Genomic DNA, 1,075 nt, shown 5'->3' on the forward strand with positions numbered 1-1,075 from the left:
ATGCCCGTGTGAAATGCCACCAGATCCAGGGGGACACTCAGTGTCCCCAAGAGGCCCAGACCAGTGCTGCTGCAGCCCCCAAAGAGGAGTGCCCCTCCTCCCCCTTGTCTGTCCCTCAGGGTTCTCCCCCGAGCTCCCCTGCTACTGGAGATCACCAGGAGCTTCAGGAAACCATGGCCCCTAGCTCTCCTGATGCAAGGCCTTCCTGTGCAGGATCTGATGAAGGTGTCCAGGGCCCAGAGGAGGAAAGTGCAGGTGCCTTGTAAGCAGCCCCTGGCACTCAGAGCCCTCGAATAGATTCTCTGACCAGGAAGATCAGCATGCTGCTGGAGTTCCTGCTGGAGAAGTCCACCAAGAAGGAGCCCATCTTGAAGCATGCCCTGCTGAAGGTCGTTGGCAGAAAGTATAGGCAGCACATCCCTGAGATCCTCAGGACAGCCTCTAAGCACATGGAGCTGGTATTTGGCCTGGAGCTGACGGAAGCTGACCATAGTAGGAACATCTACGCCCTCATCAACAAGCTCAACCCCGGGGGCAATGAAGGTCTGAGTGATGGGTGGGTGTCTACCCAAGTCTGGTTTCCTCATGGTGCTCCTGGGCATTATCTTCATGAAAGGTAACCGTGCCACCAGGGAGGAGGTCTGGGAATTCCTCAGTGTGTTGGGGGTCTATACTGGGAGGAGGCACTGGATCTCTGGGGAACCCAGAAGGCTCATCACCAAAGATCTAGTGCAGAAGAAGTACCTGAAGTACCGACAGGTGCCCAATGGCGATCCTCCGCACTGCAAGTTCCTGTGGGGATTGTAGAGGTTGTGTTGAGGCCAATAAGATGAACATGTTGGAGGTGCTGGCCAAGATCCACGACAGGTCTTGACTTCCTTCCCAGAACTCTATGACGAGGCTCTGAGAGATCAGGCAGAGAGAGCCGGGCTGAGAGGCGCAGCCAGGGCTCCAGCCATGGCTGAAGCCAGTGCCCCTTCCAGGGACAAGTCCTACAGCTCCTCCCACATCTAGGGAGGGAGGCCCAGACACTTTCTTCCCTTTTGAGTTGGAACAGAGCTGTCAAGCTTCTAAA

General features: G+C 56.2%; 1 protein-coding gene across 1 annotated transcript; it reads left to right on the forward strand.

Annotated features, from left to right (window-relative positions):
- Nucleotides 1-320: 320 nt before the first annotated feature.
- LOC147339986 (melanoma-associated antigen B17-like) lies at nt 321-807 on the forward strand. The gene is made up of 2 exons (XM_086388866.1): nt 321-543; nt 617-807. The coding sequence occupies exons 1-2, from the start codon at nt 321-323 to the stop codon at nt 805-807; spliced, it is 414 nt and encodes a 137-aa protein (XP_086244992.1).
- Nucleotides 808-1,075: the final 268 nt, after the last annotated feature.

This window comes from Bos grunniens, chromosome X (assembly GCF_055505025.1).
Source record: "Bos grunniens cultivar Pamir isolate PY7600 chromosome X, Bosgru_T2T1.0, whole genome shotgun sequence".
NCBI lineage: Eukaryota > Metazoa > Chordata > Mammalia > Artiodactyla > Bovidae > Bos > Bos grunniens.

Excerpts from the sequence above, each read along its gene's own strand:
- LOC147339986 (XM_086388866.1), top strand. The coding sequence starts at position 321 with ATGCTGCTGGAGTTCCTGCTGGAGAAGTCCACCAAGAAGGAGCCCATC. Across the intron at positions 544-616 it reads CAACCCCGGGGGCAATGAAG|GTAACCGTGCCACCAGGGAG; the intron begins GTCTGAGTGATG and ends TCTTCATGAAAG.